Source organism: Aulonocara stuartgranti, assembly GCF_965226115.1.
Source record: "Aulonocara stuartgranti genome assembly, chromosome: 23".
NCBI classification, from domain to species: domain Eukaryota; kingdom Metazoa; phylum Chordata; class Actinopteri; order Cichliformes; family Cichlidae; genus Aulonocara; species Aulonocara stuartgranti.
In genome coordinates, this window is record NC_138958.1 from 129,723 (window position 1) to 151,714 (window position 21,992).

General features: G+C 42.5%; 1 protein-coding gene across 5 annotated transcripts; it reads right to left on the reverse strand.

Annotated features, from left to right (window-relative positions):
* Positions 1-5,342: 5,342 nt before the first annotated feature.
* LOC309700025 (chloride channel CLIC-like protein 1) lies at positions 5,343-21,864 on the reverse strand. Of its 5 annotated transcripts, XM_082523366.1 has the most exons (12): positions 21,442-21,864; positions 21,226-21,333; positions 20,275-20,385; positions 19,913-20,134; positions 19,648-19,788; positions 19,444-19,543; positions 19,047-19,144; positions 18,371-18,517; positions 17,673-18,233; positions 16,509-16,535; positions 16,292-16,348; positions 5,343-5,799 (listed from the first exon to the last, which is right to left on the reverse strand). In XM_082523366.1, the coding sequence occupies exons 1-12, from the start codon at positions 21,571-21,573 to the stop codon at positions 5,794-5,796; spliced, it is 1,710 nt and encodes a 569-aa protein (XP_082379492.1). In that variant the 5' UTR covers positions 21,574-21,864; the 3' UTR covers positions 5,343-5,793. The 5 variants fall into 5 exon arrangements, with proteins under 5 accessions (XP_082379492.1, XP_082379493.1, XP_082379494.1 ...); XM_082523367.1 differs by lacking the exon at positions 16,292-16,348 and having other exon boundaries at positions 5,346-5,799; XM_082523364.1 differs by lacking the exon at positions 5,343-5,799 and having other exon boundaries at positions 15,883-16,348.
* Between the last annotated feature and the right edge of the window lie 128 nt (positions 21,865-21,992).

Genomic DNA, 21,992 nt, shown 5'->3' on the forward strand with positions numbered 1-21,992 from the left:
GTCACTGTTAATTTTATCAATTTATTTATCATTACTTTAACACTAATCCACTGTTTATTTATTTTTTTATTTACTTTAGTTCATTTCCTCCTCTTTGATCACTACGATTTCTTGACTATTTATTATTTCACAGAAAATCAACTAATCTACTTTGTCTCCCTTTTTGTCATCAAGGAATTCACACACACTCACAAGCTAGTCACTAGCCCCCACCTTTTCTTTCTCTCTCACACACACGCACATTTTACTCTTCGTTCGTTCCACCTGTGAACCCGCCCCTCGAGGCTGGCTCACACACACCTCATGCTTCTCGCAGTCCCATTCAAACTTTCTGCGAGACACTTCTTCCTCTGCTTATTCCGGACAACGCCCCAAGCGGCACACAGAGCGGGTGCCGTCCGCTCTTGTGCACCTCGCAAATTATTCAAACTGCGCCACGGACTCGATACTGCGGTTTCTCTTCCCCTAAAAGATATAAAACCAAATTAAACCCCCCAATTGACTTCACAGTTTGCAACAATTCGCGACACGGCCTCCTGCCGCGATTTCTGCACACCACAAACACACACTTTTAGACACGAATTCTTTTTATTACTTCAATTGACTCCCGTACTTCAGATGAGACACAGACTCTAACTGCGCTTTCACACAAACTGCACAGTCTACACACACTGCAGTCAGTGGGCTGAGCCAAGCAGTCGTTCTCTCACTAAGAAGCAACTTGCCCCCACTATTATGCATGTTATCAACCGCGACTAGGATCCAACACCTAGCTTTAGTTATTTAGAGCGCCCCGGTGCCCAGGTCACCAACCCGGCAAATCCCAAGGACGCGTCCGACCAAGGGTGGAGTTGCCAAACTCGGAGCGCACACGGCCCTTAGCCGGCGACAAAGCCTTTCAGCCCCGCTTTCTAACTAATAGTAACACAAGTTTCCTGCTTTAACGCACGGGGACGGATCACCGCCACTTTTTTCCTAATTAAGACGGATGAAACACTGATTCTATTAATCCGTAACAAAAATCTCCTGCTTTAACGCACTAAGATTTTCTTACGGGGCGCTAAACATCAACTTGGAGTTCTTAAAAAAGTCTCTTGCTTTAACGCACTGAGACTGACGCTAGCCGCCTTTTTTCTACTGAGTGAATTTACACTGGGATACGTTCAACTTAGCGAACAGATAATTTAGGCTTTAAACAATATGCACGGTTTGAAAATAAACAGGTCGTGCTTACCTTTTAATCATGTGAGCTAGCTCTCTGTTCGCCTCGTTTCACGATCTCAGCTCTGCCAATTCATCTCTGCGCCTCGAGCGAATCCCGGGTTTCGGCACCAAAACTGTTAAGAAATCAGTTTTACCCCGGTTCTTTTTATTCCTCGAGCATCCAGAGATGGCACCGGACTCAGTAGTCATTTTCACAAAACTTTTATTCATCTTTATTCATCTTCATTTAAGCATGCATGCACTTCTAGAAGGGAAGACGAGGCCGGTGTCCCTCTCCAAAATCTTCACTCCTTTGTCTGTGAAACACAGTTTTATAGGGGCGACCCTATCATAAAACCCCCTACGGTGTGCTGCAAACTCTGTCTGTGTCTATGTGCACGAGCACATGAATGCCTACATGTGCGCGTTCCCTCGTGTCAATGTGAGTGCTCGTGTGTGACTGTGTACGCATACCTGTGTGTATGTGTGAGTGCACATGAGTGAGTGTGGGTGTGGATGTGTGTGCGTGACAGTTAAAACACTGTGGGTGTAGGTAACTCCCTAGAGGTCATAAAACCCCTCTCACTTCCAGACCACAGTTACAAATCTTGAGACCCCCACCCTAAAACATCCTCTGGGGAATTTCCACTCAGTGGGGGAGAGGTCTCATACAATCTACTCCTAAGTTCACGACACAGTGAGGCCTTCATTACTTTAAGGGCAGTATCAATGTCTCTACAATAGTTCTACATTCTATGTTAACACATTTCTAAACTCTAAAATCAGCTAAACATTCTACAAAGGTTAACTGGTTATAAATGAAGGAAACACTGCAGAAGATGTTCGAGTAACCAAGGCTGAGGCTAAACCAACAACACGTTACAGACTCTCTAATGTTAACCAGACATGCTGGGGCAAGGTGTTCAACTAAAACTGGAAGAGGTCCAGTCAGAGAGGATTCACTGAAGCATGATCATAATAATATCTAATTATTCAGTGATCGTTCTAAGTGCTGAACTTCATAAAAATGAACCAAAGAGAGTTAAATCTTGAATTTCTCCTCCTGTTTCTCATCCTGACTGAAAGTCTGAACCAACTCCACAGAAACAGAAGCTAACCCCAGGCAAGGCAGCGTGATGCATCCCGAGACAACAGGACTGGGATATCTACATAACTGTGTGAGTCAATTGCCTTCAAAAAGTTTATCAATTCACTTGAACCAAAATTACGAACACCCGGTGCTGCAAGAGTTAATAGTCTCATTGGGGCCAAGATATACATTTTATAGTTGCCTGGTATCAATGGTTGTTCATCTGCCTTTATTTATTTATTTATTTAAAGAACCCATAGGTGGGAATGTGAGTTGTCTGTCTCTGCGTGTTAGCCCTGCGACAGACAGGCGACCTGTGCAGGGTGCAGGGTATGGTAGCTGGAATAGCAACATACCCAAGGATAAGCAGAAGAGCATGACTGATATGATGAAACTGGGATTTTGTTGCACTTAATTATTGCAAACAAAACTAAAACTATAACTGAAACTAATCAAAACTAAACTGAAACTAAGGATTTTCAAAAAAAATTTAAACTAAACTAAACTAGCAAACAATTGGTAAAAACGAATTAAAACTGATATAAAATTGAAAATCTGAAGTCAAAACTAAATAAAAATAAAAACTAATGAAAATTGCAAAACTATTAAAACCCTGGTAATTAGTTACTGATTACTTTTTTCAAGTAACTTGACCAACACTGTTCACGGCAGCCATAAGCTTCTCCAAGATCTTATCCGTGCTGCACTCAATGAGCCCATTTTGAGAAACTCACGCCTCGTCCCATCATTTCAATCCCAGCGTGCAGCCTTGTGGGGGTTTGAACAGCCGGTTCCGCTTCCTTAATTCTTCGATAAGCCAGGGCCAAGCCAGCTCCGATCAGCAAGAACCCTGTTATCATGGTTCCGAATAGGTAGATATCTTCAGCACTCAGGCTCACCCAAGCTCAGACTTCTCGTTGAGAAAAGGGGTGTCAATTGCATTCAGCGACCAGTTGATCAAATCCATAATTCCTCTTTTAGGTTTTAGAGAACAGACTGTGAGAGAGTGTTCCAGGGAAAAGTAATACAAAAAACACGAGACTAAGGGGGAGGAGGAGGAGGAGAAAAGTGCGACTGCCTTCGTCAAGAGCAAGAGAGTAGTCCATCATCTGGTGTCCCCACTGTGGACTTCTCTGACCTCCTCTTAGGACACCAGAACATGATCTTCCTTTGGTTCAACACGACTCACCAGGAGGCCACGTTTGAGCTGTAAGGAGATGACATCATCACAGTGATCACTCTGGGAACATCCAGGACCACCATGTTTGTAGTTTTCTCCTTCCCACTGTAGCTGTGTTTGAACAGTTTGTGCACACATGCTCTTCATCTACCCACAGTGACTCCACGCTGGTACAGAGCTCTCCTCTAACCTGTCACATACTTATAGGGATGTATTTCCTTTTTTTTTTTTTTTTTTTTTTTTTGCCTGTCCCGTTTGGCTCTTTTGCCATCAGAATTATTGTCTAAAGGCAAAGAAAAATGCCAAACGGATTTACTTTACCAAATGGACCATCCCAGCCTTGCCATAATGGTCCATTTGATTCACCTTTTATTGTTTATTTTATTTTCACTTGCTGAATACGGGACAGACTTGACTGGGGGAAAGAAGGGGAGAAAGAAAGAGGGAAAGAGAAACAGCTGAGAAGAGGGACGGGGGAGAAGGGCAAAAGACAAAAACCAACAGAATGGGCAGAAAAAGAAAAAAAAAGAAAAGAAAAAAGAAAAAAAAATGCATATATCGATCACCTGGATCATCTGTTGAGAAAGAAAAAAGAAAACAAGCAGAAGAGAACAAGAGTAATAGAATAAACAACATCACAATGATATATGGGAATATGACAGTAAATACTAAATATTAAACATTATTGTGCAGCACATAAGATCAACAGAACACAGTGTGCTTTGAGGTAGGAGCCAAAAAGGGTGTAGTTTGTGGGTGTGATCACCCGTGTGTACACCTGTGAGCATGGATGCGCTTGTTTTTTTTAAAAGGTTCCTTCATGTAATGATCTGCTAGAGGGTGTGGGGGGCCACAGCCCCGTCATCCAGGGCATGAAGCAGGTATGGAGGAGATCAAAACTCCAGACATCCAGAGGCCCTCAGAACACAAGAGACCAAGGAAGACCAACAGAGGGGTCTTTTGTGCTTTCATGTTATATGACCCTTTGATCAGCAGTACCCCACACACACACACACACGGTATTCTTTGTTCACATGTATACCTATGTAAGATGCTATATGTTAATGACCCTATGCATATTCATGTAACCACAATAAAAGGAGTGCTATGGGGAACCTGGCTGAGAGTCTGACGGAGGTCAAGTGGTGGAACGACACTTGGCTCCAGGCAGGTCTCCCTCATGCATGAGTGACAAGAAGAACTTTGCCTACTTCGTGTCTTGCTTGCTGTGTAATTATATTGCCTTCAACGTTCCAGCGAATAGGTTCAAGCTACAAACCTATCACTAACCCTTATTGGGAGGATGGGAAGAGGGAGGGGTTCAATATTTACAATGGGTCATTGTAATCATAAAAATTCATGGGGGAATTGCAACTAATTCATGATTTAATTTTGATAATTTTAATAATTTAGGGTATTATTGGGTTAAAATTTTCATATTTGTAGTTTGAGCACAAGGGGCATGCAGAATTTGGGGGTTTAAAAATATACAAGTAAAAAATTAATATGTCATAACATTTAACATAAATTTTGGGATTAAAAATTATTATTAAAAATTTCATGTTAAATTGGACTTTTAATATTGGGTGTAAATATGATTTGGGCCTACAATAATTAAGTACATACTGGGAAATATCATAATTCATGGAGTGAGCATTTTTAAAAACTAATGGGAAAGGGCAATTTACATAGGAAGGAAATTTGGATAAAGAAGACGAATGAAAAATCTAACTGGAGCAGAGGGTATAAAAGGCGCTGAGACACACGGGAAGGGCATTTCGCCTTGAGACACAAAAGGAGCAACATCACAGAGACTAGACAAACACACAGAAGTTTGTTTTGCTTGTTTTTTGTGCCATAGCCTGAAGAAGGCCCTTTTCAGGGCCGAAACGTCGCGGCGGCACAAATTGAAATTTTATTTTATTTAATTCATTTTATTTTTAATTCATAAATACAAAACTAATAAATAACAAAAGAGCAAAAAAACTTTTATTTCATTTCATTTTATTTTCTTAATTACCACTCTTACTTTTTGATTACTTAGATACCAAAGGCGACATTATTAATATATAACAAAGGCGATACCACAATAATAAAAATCAACACACTACATAAGTAAACAAAAACACCAAGACATTAAAAAGTCCATCGGGCTCGATGGCTTTTTTTGATGATGAGGATGGGTGGACGGTGGTCCGTCGCGGGAGGCGCCAGCGGCGTCCTGGGCGGTCCAACTTCCAGCAGCAACGGGTCACCTGGGGGATGGACCGTGCACGTCCTCCTGCCTTCGAAAGAGGGGGGAGGAGTCAGTCTTCATTCCCTAACCCTAAAAACAGTAGCACAAAGAGAAAACAAGTCAAAGAAAAAAGGAAACACAGAAAGCAAAGTGAAAAGACAAGTAAGTCACGTAAAAAGAAAAAGTGAGAACCCAAGAAGTGGGAGGAGACAAGCAACACTGTTACGTTCCCCTGAGGGGTCTAGGCGGGGAGGGGGAAGTAACAAAAGTGACCGGGTCAGAAAAAGGAGTCAAGGAGGCAAAAGGGTTAAATTAAAGAGTTTTATTAAAGTAGCGCAACTAAAAGAGACGGACAAGCCGCTATCACCATTTAAGAAAAACAAACAAAACTCAGGCGTTGGTCAATAAAGTAAAACGTAAGCCAAAAAGAAAGAGCAGCTCACTAGCTGCAAACCACCAAAACACAGCTCACTAGCTGCAAACACAAAAACCACTCAGCTCAAAAGCTGTAACCACACTAATGGCACTCTGGCCCAGAGCTCACCTTTCCCTGGGCTTAAATACTGTTAATTACTGATGTGAGTCAGCTGTGTAACAGGGAAAGGTGGCACCTCAGGCAGAAGAGGTGGTGGGACACGCCCACACAGGCACCTTCAGGAGGAGGCCCTGCTAGGGCCGTAACACCCCCTCCCATAAATACAAACCCATGGTTTGTCAAATTATTACGATAACCACAACAAGTCCATAACCGTTTCATCACCTACTGGCAGGCTTTCCACCTACCAAACCCCATAGCAACGGTTAGGCATTGCCTGCGGAAGCTGCCAACCCCATCTCAATGGGTTCAAAATACTTACTGAGGGTGGCCGCAGACCCTCAAAACAATTTCTCATGTGATAACCAGGGCTTTTTTGAGCCATCACATGTGGAGAACACAGCAGGTCATTTTGAGGAACTGGGACATTGTCAACCAGCAGCAGCTCAGGGTTAGTTGACCTCTCACACTGACTACATGACACTATTGAGCAATTATGCTCCAAGTGTAGCCTTTTACTAGGCCTGGCAACCTTGTCGGTTTGAGAACCACGACTAACTTTTCTCAAAGCAGGCCCTTTTTGCTTTGAGTCAGCTTTCCGTTTGAGTTTCAAGTTCAAACAGTTAGCAATGAGGTGTCCAGGTTTGTGGCAGAAGAAACAAAGCTTCGTTTTGGGTCTCGAAACCACAACTTTTTCAGCCTTGTTAGCTGGCTCCCTCCTAGCTCTCCAAGATGTATTACAGTGAGAAGAGATGTCACATTCTACAGCATTTGTTTTATGAGTTAGGGTAAACTCATCTGCCAGTATGGCAGCCTGCTGTAATGTGGAAACCCTTTGTTCGCTTAAATAAAGAGCAATACACTCAGGAACAGAGTTTTTAAAAATCCTCCACAAGCATGAGCTCACGTAACGACCCCAAACTGTTAACCTGGCTTGCAGAGCACCACCTACCAAAAAGCTTTGCCTTCTCCCGAGCAAAGTCAAGGTAGGACTGACCCTGTTCCAACTCCAAACCTCGAAAGTTCTGCCTATAGGCCTCAGGCACAAGTTCATAGGCTTGGAGGACAGCACTTTTAATCTTTTCATAAACTAGGCTGTCCTGCCTAGACAGACCAGAGCACGCTTCTTGAGCCTCACCTGTCAACCGACACAGCAACATCACCCCCCACACATCTTGAGGCCACTGCAGTGCAGTTGCCAGGCGTTCGAACACACTGAAAAAGCTGTGAACACTGGATTCACAGAAGTCTGGAACCAGGTGAATGTTATTGCTCACAAACGAGCCTCTAGACACCTGTACACTAGCAGCTGTGTCAACCATTTTGGGGATGGTGAAGAGTTAGCAAAACACAACCTAATTAAGACAGTTAACAGACCACTACACAACTTACTTTAGCTGACCAACGTACCTCTTACAGTATACACAATAAACAAACACAACTTACCCAGTTCCTAAGCACAACAAACTTTACCTATCTTCTGGAGCGTGCCGGGCTTGAGGCAACTTGAAAGGCGAAACTTCAGCGACTGGAGCCCTGAATTGCCTACCCCCAACAGGGAACTAATCCCCGCCCAGGATTACTCCGAAAATAAAAAAGGCAAAACAACAAAAGAGTGCCCGAAGGAAGAACTTAAAACAAAGCTCAGCTGGACACTCACCTAACTAAACTGGGAAGTTGAATCTCCAAAGGTAAAAACAGCAAGATAATCAAAAACCAATTCCAACTCAAAACTCCCTTTTCAACGATCCCGGACGAGCCCCCACTTGTTACGTTCCCCTGAGGGGTCTAGGCGGGGAGGGGGAAGTAACAAAAGTGACCGGGTCAGAAAAAGGAGTCAAGGAGGCAAAAGGGTTAAATTAAAGAGTTTTATTAAAGTAGCGCAACTAAAAGAGACGGACAAGCCGCTATCACCATTTAAGAAAAACAAACAAAACTCAGGCGTTGGTCAATAAAGTAAAACGTAAGCCAAAAAGAAAGAGCAGCTCACTAGCTGCAAACCACCAAAACACAGCTCACTCGCTGCAAACACAAAAACCACTCAGCTCACAAGCTGTAACCACACTAATGGCACTCTGGCCCAGAGCTCACCTTTCCCTGGGCTTAAATACTGTTAATTACTGATGTGAGTCAGCTGTGTAACAGGGAAAGGTGGCACCTCAGGCAGAAGAGGTGGTGGGACACGCCCACACAGGCACCTTCAGGAGGAGGCCCTGCTAGGGCCGTAACAAACACTATAAAAGCCAAGACGGCACACAACACAGACACACTGAGCTCGGCCTGAAGAAGGCGAAGGAACGCCGAAACGTCGCGAGGAGCTCAGTAGATGCGCATTAACCCAAGATGGGCAATTTTTTGAACTGGGGCAGGGGTACCACCATCCTGTCCCACGGTGGAGAGTGCATCTCAGGGAACCGGCGATTGCTGGTGCCCTGATCTTTTTTCAACACCCTAACCCTATTCTCGCAGTCGAACTCGTCTGGGCTTCACCTTCCCACTGGCCCCTGTGTCCTTCTCATAGTGTCCTTTGTTGTCTTGAAATCTCCAGCAGACACAGTCTGTTTCTTCTCCGTTGATCTTTTCAGTATTTTCCTTTTAGATTAAATCCCAGCCTGGCAAAATATCCCATTCAGTGCCTTTAAACAGTTATGTCACACTGTTCTTACCAGCCTGCAGTTCACCGTGCATCTTTTCATCACGTGGTTTCTTCTTCTCTGTTCATCCTTTCAGTCGTCTCTTTCAAGATTACTCCAAGCATGGCAAATATGCTGCTGCTGGTATCGTCAGTGTGGTTTCAGTGTTAATGGTTCAGTTGCACTGTCTTTTGCCTGCTGTTAATTCTTCAAGTCCACGATGTTCTGTCGGTCTTCATCAGGAGATTAACTGTCCTTTGAGTTTCTTCTCAGGATCGGGACAAGTGGGAGGTCAAGCTGTAAAATTTTAAGCCAAAATCTGGCCTATTTCCTCCCAATTCTGTTAATCTATGGTTTTGCCGCTGTACTCAAAATTCCAGGTTGAGAAAAGTCCACCTTTATTTATTTGTAACCTGTATTGACACACTAAAGCATACCATTAATATCCTTTTCATTTCTTTTCTTAAAACCTCCATTCTGCCTAGAGTTTGACTCATCTCTCTCTCTGGGTGCTCACTTGTCACAGTGAGTCTCCTTTTATGGGCATGCAAAGTTCCTGTCACACAAACCATTTCTTGTCACACACACACAGCACTCAGAGCCATATTTCCTGTTTCTCTTTCCTATTTTACAACCTAATCAAACTGTTTAGTTTTACTAAGTCTTGATCTAAAAACAATGCACCCTTGTTTCACGCACACACACTTTTAAATATACTAAATTCTTTGCATTTGTCAGCATTCACATCACAGTCTTCAGTGTGCTCAGCAGAGCTCTTTCAGACATCAGGAATCGTCTCACACACACCGCCTTTTTCTCTCACACTTCCACTTCTGCACGCACTCTACTATCAACTTTCATAGTGTTATTATTATTTATTATTTTGTAGAAATCACACCCAATCACTCAAAGCCTACTACTCACAGCATTCACACACTTAAACTGTGACAAGAGTTGAGGAATATACTCAAAACACGCTTTCCTAAGAGTATTTTAGACATGCCTTTCATAATCAGAAAGAGCAAGTCAAAAAGAAAAACAATTGAAACCTCTATTATTCTCACCGCACACACAAGAAATTGAAAAAATAAAACACACCAGCAATTATTGCTGGAGAGAGGTTACTACTAAAAGTAATATGTTAGTCTTAAATATATACAGTGCACTCACTATATATATATATATATATATATATATATATATATATATATATTGTGGGGATGAATAGAAAAGTGTTTTACCAGCATAATATAATCTGCAGTATAATCATTGTTTTAACAATGTAACAGATAGCTTTAAGATGGCCTTAAGATGTTTATGATGATGTTAACTTTGTATTTCAGGTGCAGTTATAATTATTTTATACATATTGCATATCTGTGCTTATTTGAGTTGATGTTCAGGTTCATTAATGGTTTTGAGCTTCATCTAGTGAGAGTGTCTAGGTGATACATGCTGAGGGAAAACTAGAACATAGAAGGAATTGCAATACATGCTTACAAAACACTTATATCAGGTCATTTTATATTAAGGTTTTAGTAGAGGTTCTTGGTTAAAACATTTATTTAGTAGAAGACATACACATAGTCTCAGTGAGCCTCTGGTCTAGTGAAAGGTCAGAAGTGCAAGAGGTGACAGAAAGAGCATTTGAGGACGAGACACAGACAGTAGGAGGTGAAGAGGTGACACAAAGAGCATGTGAGGTCAACACGTACACACACATTAGTTAAGATTTATTTAGAGAAGAGATTAGTTATGTCTAGACAAGAAAGAGGAACAATTCACTTTGAGACAAGAACGGAAAGTACCAAGCCATGAAAATAGAAGATGATTTTCTGGGTGAAAAGTCATGATGATGTTGATCTGATCTATGTATGAAATGTACCGGTGACGCATGAAGGGGCGTCAGTAAACAAACCCTGATGTTATAAAATAATTGTTTGAGCTTTAGTAAGTCGAAGATCAATTGCTGTTTCCAGTGAATCTTCCCACGTGTGAATTAAAATCTTCGTTTGACTTCACCTGGCCGGACCAGTGTGGTTATTTTTCGATCACCTCTTGTACCCTTTCTCAATTTTTGAATCCTAACAATATATATATATATAAATAAAACACCCAGCACGCCCCTGCGGGCGGTTTATCCTTCAAGCTCGGGTCCTCTACCAGAGGCCTGGGAGCTTGAGGGTCCTGCGCAGTATCTTAGCTGTTCCCAGGACTGCGCTCTTCTGGACAGAGATCTCCGATGTTGTTCCCGGGATCTGCTGGAGCCACTCGCCTAGCTTGGGAGTCACCGCACCTAGTGCTCCAATTACCACGGGGACCACTGTTACCATCACCCTCCACATCCTCTCGAGCTCTTCTCTGAGCCCTTCGTATTTCTCCAGCTTCTCGTGTTCCTTCTTCCAGATATGGCTGTCATTCGGAACCGCTACATCGATCACTACGGCCGTCTTCTTCTGTTTGTCTACCACCACTATGTCCGGTTGGTTAGCCACCACCATTTTGTCCGTCTGTATCTGGAAGTCCCACAGGATCTTAGCTCGGTCATTCTCCACCACCCTTGGGGGCATCTCCCATTTTGACCTCAGGACTTCCAGGTTATACTCGGCACAGATGTTCCTGTACACTATGCCGGCCACTTGGTTATGGCGTTCCATGTATGCCTTGCCTGCTAGCATCTTGCACCCTACTGTTATGTGCTGGATTGTCTCTGGGGCATCTTTCCACAGCCTGCACCTGGGGTCTTGCCTGGTGTGATAGACCCCAGCCTCTATGGATCTTCTACAGCTTGATGTCATCCATGTACAGGAGGTGGCTGACAACTGCTCCATTCCGTAGTCGGTATCCGTAGCCAGTCTTGTTAATGATCTCACTGAGGGGGTTCAGGCCTATGCAGAACAGCAGTGGGGACAGAGCATCTCCTTGGTAGATCCCGCACTTGATGGTGACTTGTGCTATGGGCTTGGAGCTGGCCTCTAGTGTTGTATGCCACATCCCCATTGAGTTCCTGATGAAGGCTCTTAGGGTCCTGTTGATCTTGTACAATTCTAAGCATTCCAGTATCCAGCTGTGGGGCATTGAGTCATAGGCCTTCTTGTAATCAATCCAGGCAGTGCACAGGTTGGTCAGTCTGGTCTTGCAGTCTCGGCTGACTGTTCTGTCTACCAGTAGCTGGTGTTTTGCGCCTCTGGTATTCTTGCCAATCCCTTTCTGTGCCCCACTCATGTATTGACCCATGTGCCTGTTCATCTTAGCCGATATGATGCCTGACAGGAGCTTCCATGTAGTACTGAGGCAGGTTATTGGTCGGTAGTTGGATGGGACCGGTCCCTTCTTGGGGTCCTTGGGGATCAGGACCGTTCGACCTTCGGTTAGCCATTCCGGGTGTCTCTCGTTAACTAGCAGCTGGTTCATTTGTGCTGCCAGACGCTCGTGGAGTGCAGTCAGCTTCTTCAGCCAGTAGGCGTGATGGTGCTGTCCAACTCTTCATACTGGAGACCCTTTCTTGGATATCTGCCACTGTGATGGTTACTGGACCCTGTTCAGGGAGGTCGCTATGGTCTGCCCTCAGATCCACTAGCCACTGAGCATTGCCGTTATGGGTTGCGTCCTTCTCCCATATGCTCTTCCAGTATTGCTCCGTCTCCAGTCTCTTATTGTTCCCTTGCCACTGAGAGTACACCTTTGCTGGTTCTGTGGAGAACAGCTGGTTTATTCTCCTGCCTTCTCTGGTGTACCTCCTCAAGCGTCCTGACTCCTCTTTGCCATAGCATTTATGTTGTACCTTGTCAATCTCTAGCTGTGATAGCAGTCCCTTCTTTCGAATGTTGGAACACTGAGCTACTAGTTGTTTCACCGTCATTGTGGATGTTGGGTATCGAAGAATCCATAGGTCCCCTCATCCTATTCGTGTAGCCCCTTCCGCCAGGGTTACTTGCGTAGTAGCATTCCAACAACGCCCTGTTTTCGTCTCTTGCCCACCGATGCCTTCTTGTTCCAGTAGCCCAGTTGTCGTCAGGGTGCCCTGGTTCCTCAACACCTGACGCGGACCTTGTTGATCCGGGCGACGTCCGAGCCGGCATGCCTTCATATTTATCTGTCTCGCTCATGTCTGCGGTAGGCTCGGTAGGCTATATATATATATATATATATATATATATATATATAAATTTAAAAAAACTCAGTCAATTACTATACATTCACTACGGCAGCTCAAGACTTTATTTATAGCCCTCTAATAAACATAAATGGCGTCTTAAACACACATTCAACAATGTTTGCAGCAGTACTTGTAAAACCAACTGTGGTTTAAACAGTTCACTGCTTACTAATTTGCATTTTCACACACACCATCTAAAAATAGCAGCAGACAGTCAGTGCATTACTGAGTCGACACACAACCTCCTCTCACACCAAACTCTCTTATTTTATATTACAAAGACGTCTTATATTTACAACCACTGTCAGATCTGTCAGCTTTAGCGCCTAAACAATTTCGACAAATTTAAGTTAACCGATAAAGTCCAACTTTCTTGTGATCAATTAACCAGTATCTGTCCAACAGTTTCTGGCCTCATCTCTAAAATCCCTAACTCAATTTAAAAGCGTCAACCAACCCAAACTTTGCCTGAAGCTCTATTTTTGCCATTTCACAGCCAAGGCTTACCCCAAAGTTTTAAGTTAAAGTTACACGCCCGAAGTCCAACTTCTGCTGGCCAAAAAAGCGCAAACTACCGTTCCAAACGGTAAGGAGACTCTAACTCCTAGTTATTCTGGAGTGCCCCAAGCTCCACAGTGACCAACTGACTATCCCTCTTCAAGGACAATGCCTAAGCGTCCTTGGCATTGGCAAGCGTTACCTCTGAGCACTGCGCTTCCTATCAGTCCAACTGACGTTCTTGAATAATTTATAATACTTTGGAACAACAGTAAAACACCCAAAACAGTGTAAGACTGAAGCAGGTCCAACCTTATAACCAATAGGGGCTCCAACCCCAAACAATAACCAAATTCCCTAATATACTAAAAGCAGTCCAACTGCTTTCCACGGTCCAACCGTATTAAATCCTTTAGCGGTCCAACCGCATTCAATCATTTAAATCCTCAGTACTGTCATGAGATTTTCATCAAAATCAAACCAGACATTCACCAGTAATTTCAGTGAGTAGACTTTAATTTGTAATGTCCAATTTGGCACACTTTGGAAATAATTCAACAGGTAGTGCCTTACCTTTGGATAAGCCGGCTTATGCCCTCTCACTTCGACCACTGGCACTCGTGTCTGCCCGTCCGACCACCTCAGACCACCGAATTTCTCCGTCTACACCTTCTAATTCTCTCCCTCCTCAACCACCGGACGAAGCCCCCAAATGTTAAGGTTCAAATATTGAGGAAGGAGAGTACAAACAACCAGGTCCAGAAGAGCTTGGTCAGACAATTGATTTTAATGAAATACACTTACACGACTTAATCAAAGCATAAACAGATATTTTATACCATCAGGGCTTGAATTTAATGACGCCCCCTCAACGTCAGATCCATTTCATACATAGGTCAAAACCACAATGACTTTTAACACAGTTTAAAAAGAACATTGTCTTCATCTTCATGGCAGGTACTTCCTGTCACTGCCGGATGCTCGCTTATCATCTTGACACATCAGCAGCAGTTCTGCGACAAACTGCTCTTTTGCAACCCTGAGCAAAACATGATTAAACTTTCACCTATAAATGATTCTCTCTAACTGAGTGTGTGTGTGCTAACCACAATTGTACCCTATTTCACCTCGCCGACTAGCTCCTGACCTCTCACCAGACAGAGAGACAGAAGCCACTCTCATATATGTAATAACCGAACTGAAACTATGTATATGTTGAATAAATGTTTTAATCAGGAACCTCTACTAAAAGCTTAATCAAAGAATATAAAAGTATAAAAGACAATTTGAATAACCTAGTTATTCACATAGCCTCGTCCAAACAGCTCCTCAGAATAACCTGCACTTAGACTCTGCTTTCAGTTTCACTTCTGTAAAAGGCACACTCTGTAAACCTGCAATTTCCTGTCAGCCTGCAACTTAGTCTTTCTGAAAGACACACACACTGTTTAAACATCTGAATGCAATATCAATACTGTAGATTATATTATTAATGCAATGGTAATGATGATGATTATTAACAATAGCAGCAAAATAATTTCCCTGATCTCCACAGCTACAAAAATATCCGTTCGGAAAGACGGAGCGCGCACGACCATACCCGGCTGATAGCACTCCCGCCCCGCCGCATCATCGGGTTAAACCAGCACCGCCGACAGAACGAGTGAGAGCGCAGCTGGCACAAAACACGGATCGCTGGATGGCCAGTTATTCATCAATAATATGTAGCAAAACCAAAATGTGTGGTAGCATTTCTTCAGAAGAATAAACATAAAAATATCGTAAAGCCCAGTGACAAACAACATTAGTAATAGTGTATTTATTTCCACATATTCAGAACTTTTTATTCCTTAAAAGTCCCCAACAGTTCCAAAAATGTGGCCTCAGTCAGGCTCTAGTTAAAAATTCAAAACATCTTTTTTAATTTGCAGCACCGACTTATTATACAGCTCGTCAAATATAGATCCAATTTTAACAACGATTCGAAAGAGACCAAAAAGCACACAGGAACACCAAACTGAGTAAACAACACTGTTCCAGCCTGGTGCTACATGATTTCCCAAACGTTTTGCCAGCGGGAAATCAGAATTCACCAGGAAAACACAATTATCCCGAGCAGTTGTTCCTCATGGATAGCCACATACGGGTGACCGCACAGCAGCAAACAACCACACTGCGTGGTGGTAATCCCGTCATCCTGTTAATTCACTTTAACACCATCTGTACATCTGTCAGTCAGATGTATTCATTATTTCCACCAGTCTCCTGGACGGGAGCTTTAAAATTTACAGAGCGTCGCAGTGAGGAGTCTTCAAGTGAGGCTTCTGGGCGCTGCAGAGAAACAGAACAGAAATGCATTACAAATTAATTACATATTAAAAAGTACCTTTTAGCAGCAAATAATACACTCATAAACCAAAGTTTATAATTTAGCCATTAAGAGATTTTCAACTACATAAAGATAATAATAATCACAAAACGTTAAACACATTTGGAGTTCAAAGTTATCATTTTAGTTACCACAGCGGGTAGCTCCATGCTTAATTTGATACAGCTGTTTACCCATCAGCATCAAATGTGTCTCCTCCTTGGATCAAACCAGGGAACTTGCAAATGTGTAAACTATACAACTATGAAGCCACTAATTATTTGCTGCAAAACGTCCTCAAATGAAAAAAACAAAACGATGTAATGAAGATACAGTCGCTGACATGCACTTTATTGCTGCGTATACTGAGAGAGCTCCATCAAGCTCACCAGGATTGAGATCCACTGTTGTTGAACAAACGTCAGTGGTGTGGTAGCAACAGAAATCTAACATATACAAGGCAGAAAAAAAGCAGTAATGATAACGCATTACTGGCTCTACATTAACAAAACTAAGACAAACTCAGCAGGTATAAAAGAAAAGAAAAGAACAAAAGACAAAAATGCAGGAAAAATGAAATGTTAATGTCATTAAATACTTTGTTACCAATTTATGTTGCATGTGAATATTCACCTTCCCGTCCATGAGTGCATTAAAAAAATAAGAACAACATTAGTCTCTGTTAAAAACCACTGCTGTGTGTCTAATTTGGTTGGATGAATATTAGGGCTGCCACGATTAGTCGACTAGTCACGATTACGTCGACTATCAAAATCGTTGACGATTAATTTAATAGTCGACGCGTCTTTTGAAGCTTTGTAAGACCCCAAAAGACGCAGGAATAAGTAGTAGGATTTAAGAGTGTAATAACGGACTGAAACAGAAGATGGCAGCACTGCATGTACAAGGATGCCAGTTGCCGTTAAACCCAGAAGAAGAAGAAACTGTGTCCCAGAATTCATAGCGCGGCCCAGCTCAGTTTCCAACAATGGCGGCAGCTAGTTAGTTTTAATATTACTCTTATTATTCTTACTGGGTCACAAAATAAACGTTTAACATATTTTCAGGCGAGAATGTAGCTGTGTAAACCTCAAATATCTGCTCAGTTTATCAAGACACCGCATATTTTCAAAAGCGCTCCGACGTTTTCGGAGACGTCTGTTACCCGCTAGCTCGATAGCTAGCCGGGGGCAAGGCTCACTAGAGCCCTGAGAACACCAGACTCCCGGCAAATCGTCTTCAAACCCACCGCCGTCTTTTGCTACTCAGGTTAAACATGACATATGAGTCACTTTGATAACTTAAAAATGTTATTGTTTGGCTTTTTTCAGTATTTTATTTGTTCCTGAGTAAATCGGTTTGGCTGAGATTAAAGTTATAGTTTTTACACAGCTGAGTAAAGTCAAGCAGACAGCTGATTATCAGAAGTGTGAGATGCTCGAGAATATACTGCGGTGAGTTTATTAAACTCCACCGAAACAATCTACAAATTTCATTAAAATTTAATAAACTATCATCTTCTCTTTATTTTTAGTTAGCACATACCTGAAACACTTAAAGCTGTAAGCTAATGATATATAAGAGTAGATGCATGCTGGCGCAATAAGCTGCAGGTTTTACATTCAATGGATGCATGATCTGATTAGTTGACTAATCGCAAAAATAATCGGTGACTAGTCGACTATCAAAATACTCATTTGTGGCAGCCCTAATGAATATAAACAAAAATCTAAAAAAAAAAAAAAAAAAAAAAAAGGGGGGGGGGCTCACCTCATCGACAGGCTGCACGTCTGGGAGCTCAGGTCTGAGCAGTGCAACATCTCTGTCTGGTTGATCTTGAGAAAGGTTCTCATTCCCTTTTGAAGTTTTATTCTTCGACTCAGACGAATCTGACCGAGCAGCTTTTGGCTCCGATTTGGCTTTGTTTTCACCAACGCTGTTATCCTTTGCTGCTGGTGGCCGTTCTTCTGCTCCCCGCGGGTTTTCTGAATCTGGCTCAACAGACGGATTCTGGTCTGCCTCAGGAACTTCCTTGGCCCGCTCAGCGTCCGGCTCATCCTCAGCAGTTCCTAGAGTCTCGACCCACTGCCTGTTGGGTCTCCTCTGATGCAAGTCATTCCTGTTTAATCTGGCTTCATCAGCTCTGTACCTTAGGGCATGTTGCTGTTGAGGTGCATCCCCTCCTGCAAAATGATTGCAGTCCTCAATCCTGAGGCGAGGTTGAGCTTGCGGTTGTTCCAGCTCTGGTGGTGGTGGATCCCTTCGAGGGCGGCGTAGAGGTGCCATGATGCCATGCTGGAAGGCTGCTTGCACACTTCCATACATGAACACCTGTAGAAGAGTCAAACATATATTTATTTATACAAAGCAAAGACATACAATGTATTGCTTTATTAATGCAAATAATGCTGTGTATACAACGCAAGCTCCATAATGTGAATTAATGTGAAAAAGGGGACAATTTGTACCACAACGGCGATCACGATAGTGAGCAGGACTGGGATCTGCAGGGTAACTGGTAGATCTTTGAGGAGCGCTCGAAGAAATTCACTGATTCCCTGTCCGAAGTGCTTCAGTGGCTCTGTGATGAAGGTCGTAATGGTAACAGAGATTGCCTAAAAAGAGAAGGATGTCTAGGTCATAACAAAGTCCAAGCGCATACCAAGGAACACAGTTTGGCATGGTAAAAATATATAGCAGTTAGAACAAGGTAGACTGGTTGCTGGGTAAAATCGGTGTAAAGAAGGTGCTGTACCAAAATCCTCCTGGTGACAACTTTGGTTTTTGCCACAGTGGCTGTTTTTTTTCACGTTTTGTCTGCAACAACTTGCCAACTAATAGCCGAGCAGTTGCACAACTTGAAAAAGTGTGACACAAACTGGACATGGAAGCAAAGTTGTGCTTCAGTGCTGCAGCCAAGATGTTTCAAAATGCAATTTCAAAATTTGTACTTTTTACTTCACAACTGGAGGTTGTCGTATGGTCGTGGGCAGTGTGTGACTGGCAACTTGCTCGCTCACTTCTACGCTGTCAACATATTTGTCACATGTCCAAAATGGCAGCCAAATTAAAACCATGTGTTTAGTGGTGATGTGTCCGCAAAACCTCAATAACCCTTAACAGACATTCCAAAGAGTGGCCTACCTTGGTTGGAGGTACCAACAGGATGGGATTAACCATGAGAACTTCATAGTATCTCTTACAAGGGTCATCTTGAAGAGTCCAGGTGCTTCTAAACCACTCTGCAGGATACCAAATACAGGTCCAAGCTTAGGCAGACGTTATGAGCCAAATACGCTTAATATATGCAAAACAGCAATGCTGGAGTCTAAAACTGTTAAAGCAGCTGAGACTTCAGAGTTTGCACAATGACTCCACAAGGACTTAAATTCCTCTCCATCTCATGGCTGTGCAGTGAAACATATTTCAAAATGATATTTAATACGCTCTAAAAAGGAATGTTTTTCTCAGCCAGTTAATATTTTAGATGCACGAGGTTTTCACAGAATGCCGTGACTGTTCGTGCTTGGTGATTGCATACCTTTCAAACTGTCACTCCAGTCAATTTTCTTCACCCCAGTGCATTTTGCATTAAAGCCTTCCATCTTCACTATATTATTTTGATGCTCAGCAAAGGCAATCTGAACAAAATATACATATTTATTAAAAACATTGTATTTTACAATCAAAGCACTGAAATACAGCTAAACTGAAACCACTGAAAGCTGCAGGAGCTCCTATTTACCTTGTACAGGTAGAACCAGTTCCAGATAATACTAACGAAGAAGCAGACGGCAAACAGTCGTCGGAACTGCACAAACCAGGAAATCGTTGTCCACAGTTCGGTGCTGATAATGGCTACTATAATCAGGATAAATGACCCGATCTGGAGGAGAGAGCAGAGTACAGTTTGAGTGGTTACAGAAAATAGAAACCATTAAAGCACAGTAGAAGCATTAAGAAGAGTCAGAATAGAAGGAAGCCAGAGGTAAAAGCTACTAAAAACTTACTTTTAATACTGTGTCCAGCTCCACCCCAAAGGTGTCTTCAAATCGCCACTTCCAGGCCTCATAATCATGCGGTTTAAGGTCCACGAGTATCTGACTGATGGCGTTGTCCAGAGCACCTGTTCTCCATCTGTCTTCACCCTCCAGAAGTGTCTGGATCTCTGTCATGGCTTGTTTGGACAGTTTGACTTTGGCATCAAAAAAGACATCTGTGGAGTCACTGGGCTGGGGAGAAATTAGAGCAAGTGTCTTAAAATTGCAATATTTATGACACTTGGCCAATTATTGAACCAGAGAAAAATTATGGCACAATATGTTCAACTAAAATCTCATAATTCACCATAAAACATGAGATGACCACCTACCACACCCACTCTTTGTATTTCCTTCAACAGTCTGCTCAGAAATCGCTTGAACACTGGACTGCATGTTGGCTGTTGTGAGATGAGCTTGATCGTCTTCTTTTGATCTTCATTCTGAATGAAGGAAGGTGGTGTAACGATATGAAGGATATCTTCTTGGCACACTTCGCCATAATTTAAACATCTCAGCCTACCCGAGTCTTGTTGCTGACCCACTGATGGCTGTTCTAGAAGTAGTAACAAAACTCAAATCATGTATAATTGGTTTCTTGTACATTCAGTGATGATCTCAAGCCAATAGAGCACCTTTGGGATGTGGTGGAACTCAAATGTTTGCAGAACCTTGTTGAACATAAGACCGCTCTGAATGCAAAAGAGGCTCCAACACAGGACTAACAAGGTGTACCTAAGAAAACATGCACAGCGAGTGCACATGTATACATAAAATGTGATTGAATGTGATAGGCTAACTTTGTGATGACACCATAGTAACAGCCTGACTTTTACTATGGTAATTTCCTGATACTCTTGATGGTCCAGTATCTGTAAGTCTGACTCTAGTTAATAGAAAGTGAGAGGCTTAGAGTGCGGCTAGTCCTATCCCTGATCCTCAGATCATACTTTACTTTCTTTTTAGAGGCTACATTTCAAAAGTCCCTTAGAAAAAACTTTCCAGACTCCTTAAACCTTCCACACAATTCTGTTTAAAAAGGTACATGAAATTGTTTTCTAAGCTTGAACGCAGAGCTTGACTCAGGAGTGTAAAACGTGTCAACAATTGTGCTAACAATGAGAAGAAAGTAATAAGCCTGGAGCCTAAATACTGTTAGACAAATTGGAAATTGTTTTTCAGTTCTACACCTTCAATTAACTCATTCAATTTGAATGGGGGAAAACTTATATTTTGAAAATATGAATATGCATTGTGCCTGATTTATTATTCAAAACACCAACCTGTTTCTGTAAATCCTCCACTTGCTCTTTGCAGGACGTCAGCTCGGTCTGGCTAGAGTCCTGATTGTACTCTCTTCTTTTAGTGCCCACGTTGTCATAGCTTGCTGGCTGCGATGCAAATACACACTCTTAATGAAAGAGCTGGACAACACAACGTCTTCACAGTGATCAGAACCGTGTCAAATGTAGCTGGGTCAGAGTAAACAATCTCCCAACCTCAGTAGGCTTCCTCATCGTTTTGGTGCTAGCATCGTAGTTGAGCATATCGTAAGGGTCGAGCCACTCGTTGTCCTCCTGCTGGCCCACGGCAGTGAGCGACAGGCTCCACAACAAAGCAATAAAGAACATCCTGGCCGGGAGAAGACAGGCTCCGAACCAGAGTTAGATCCCTGACAGTGAAAGCAAGCACAGGTGTGCACAACTTTAGCTAGCAACGTTAGCTAAGTTTAAAGCTAATTTTTAAAGCAACTTTAGACTCACTGAATAAAACGTGACGTTTAAGGTAATATGACAGGTTGAGGCGTGGGTCACATATTAAAACTAAACCGTCTATACTGAACAAAACAACATAACAGACCTTTCCGCAAAAGGAACCGCTTTACTGTACAACCGCGTGACGCAATTTAAGTTTGAAGGCTCATGGGTAATGTAGTTTTGGGAAGAAAAAAAAAAGTCCATTTTGGTAAAGCCGTAGTATTGATATTAAAAATCAGCTCAACCACACATGCAACTTCATAAGTAAACATACAGGAGCATTTTTTACAATT